The 1,866-nt window shown below is 39.3% G+C and overlaps 1 protein-coding gene across 1 annotated transcript in view; it reads right to left on the reverse strand.

Moving 5' to 3' along the window:
• Nucleotides 1-790, reverse strand: part of sh3rf2 (SH3 domain containing ring finger 2) — a 16,148-nt gene extending 15,358 nt beyond the window's left edge. The window contains exon 1 of the mRNA XM_043257272.1: nt 233-790. Coding sequence (XP_043113207.1) covers nt 233-508 — 276 coding nt within the window. The 5' untranslated portion in view covers nt 509-790. The remainder of the gene's footprint in view (nt 1-232) is intronic.
• Between the last annotated feature and the right edge of the window lie 1,076 nt (nt 791-1,866).

Below are 1,866 nucleotides of genomic sequence, written 5' to 3' on the forward strand. Positions count from 1 at the left end.
AAACAATCCGAATTAAATTCAAATTATAAGATGCATATAAACTAAAACTTGGATGCAACTTTTTTTTCAGAATTCGAAAACAAAAGCATTCTTGACGCACGCTTTATGAGCGCATGTCCCAAAATCAGCTGCAAAATAAAATAAAAAGAGAGAGAGAGAGAGAGACAAAGACTGCTTTTTAAGTCTCAAATCATTATTCAAGCCCTAATGCAACAAAAGCGCACATTCTCACCCCCTGTTTGGGCAGATCTGGCGAGTAGCTGCTAAAAAGGTCGTCCCGGAGCGCGGAGCCGGTGTATCTGACGGACCTGTCCCTCGGGGGGCCCCGCTCCTGGAGGCTCTGGAGGACTCTCAGCAGCAGAGGGTCACTGGGGAGCTCGTGCACCGATCCCGGAGCGGGACAGCACACCCGGGGAGGCTGCGGCGCGTCGTGGACCTTGGCGGACGCGTCCGGGGGCTCCGCGCACAGAGGACACTCCGGCGGGTCCAAAACAGCCAGATCCTCCATCCTCCTCCTCACCTGAGACACGCTTCCACAACTGAGTCACGGAATGATTTCCGGCCGTGCGCTTCCGTCAACACCTGTTTATGACCGCGGCGTCGAGCGCTAACAGGTGGGAGAGTTTGTAAACGAAGACGGGTTCGCGGAACTTACATTTCGCTCTTGCGGTCGCGCGCGAGGCATTTAATAAAACAACAACGCGTTTTCGCCGAAGGTCGGGATCAGGTGAGTCGCGCGTGACGGAGAGAGACAGAGAGAGAGAGAGACAGAGAGAGAGAGACAGAGAGAGAGAGACAGAGAGAGAGACAGAGAGAGAGAGAGAGAGAGAGAGAGAGAGAGAGAGAGAGAGAGAGAGAGAGAGAGAGAGAGAGAGAGAGAGAGAGAGAGAGAGAGAGAGAGAGCTGCCCTAAACTGGATGTTTGCGGTCAGGTGTCGTCTTACATCGGTCCTGTGTCGCTGAGATTCTGGAAACACTACGGAAACAAAACAATGCGTTCATTGCCGCTGTGCGCCTCTGTAAGTGAAACTATACGAAATGTGCTTAAGCTTAAAAAAAAAATAAAAAAAAAAAAAAAAAAAAAAAAAAAAATATATATATATATATATATATATATATATATATATATATATATATATATATATATATATATATATATATAAATATATATATATATATATATATATATATATATATATATATAGAGCTGTTTTATTCTGTATGTTTTTAGTAAGAATCGGGTTTATATGAAGAGTTTATTTGCAAAAAAACAGATAGCTTAATCTTTTGTATACTTAAAAAAAAATCTTGTTTTTAGTATGCTATCGTGTTTTTATTGTATTAGTTAGCTGTGGTTTTTTTAGTGTTTTCTCAAAAACACACACACACACACACACACACACACACACACACACAAACAAAACCAAAACAACCAAATTCAGTCAAACTGTAATTGCAATGTAATTGCAACGCAAAAAAACTTTATTTTTGAAAATTGTTAAAAGCGGAGTTATATATATATATATATATATATATATATATATATATATATATATATATATATATATATATATATATATATATAATAACTCTGTTAGCTAAATTCGGCAAAATACAATTTTGTGTGATATTCAAATAGCGTAATATTTACGGTATTACAATAAAATGAACAATTTGTGAAATATTTGTTAAATATAATTTGAACATACAAATAACAGGCTCTTTGAGAATGCCAGTGCTGTAATTTAAGCTAGTTTGGGAGCAACAATGGCTGGGAGTTACTGCCAGATATCTGCTGAATAAAATGGTTTACATGGAGAATAATTCAGAGATGATTTACTTGTATTCCCCTCGGGCCGTCAAACAT

Source organism: Puntigrus tetrazona, chromosome 14 (genome assembly GCF_018831695.1).
Source record: "Puntigrus tetrazona isolate hp1 chromosome 14, ASM1883169v1, whole genome shotgun sequence".
In the NCBI taxonomy this organism is placed as follows: Eukaryota; Metazoa; Chordata; class Actinopteri; order Cypriniformes; family Cyprinidae; genus Puntigrus; species Puntigrus tetrazona.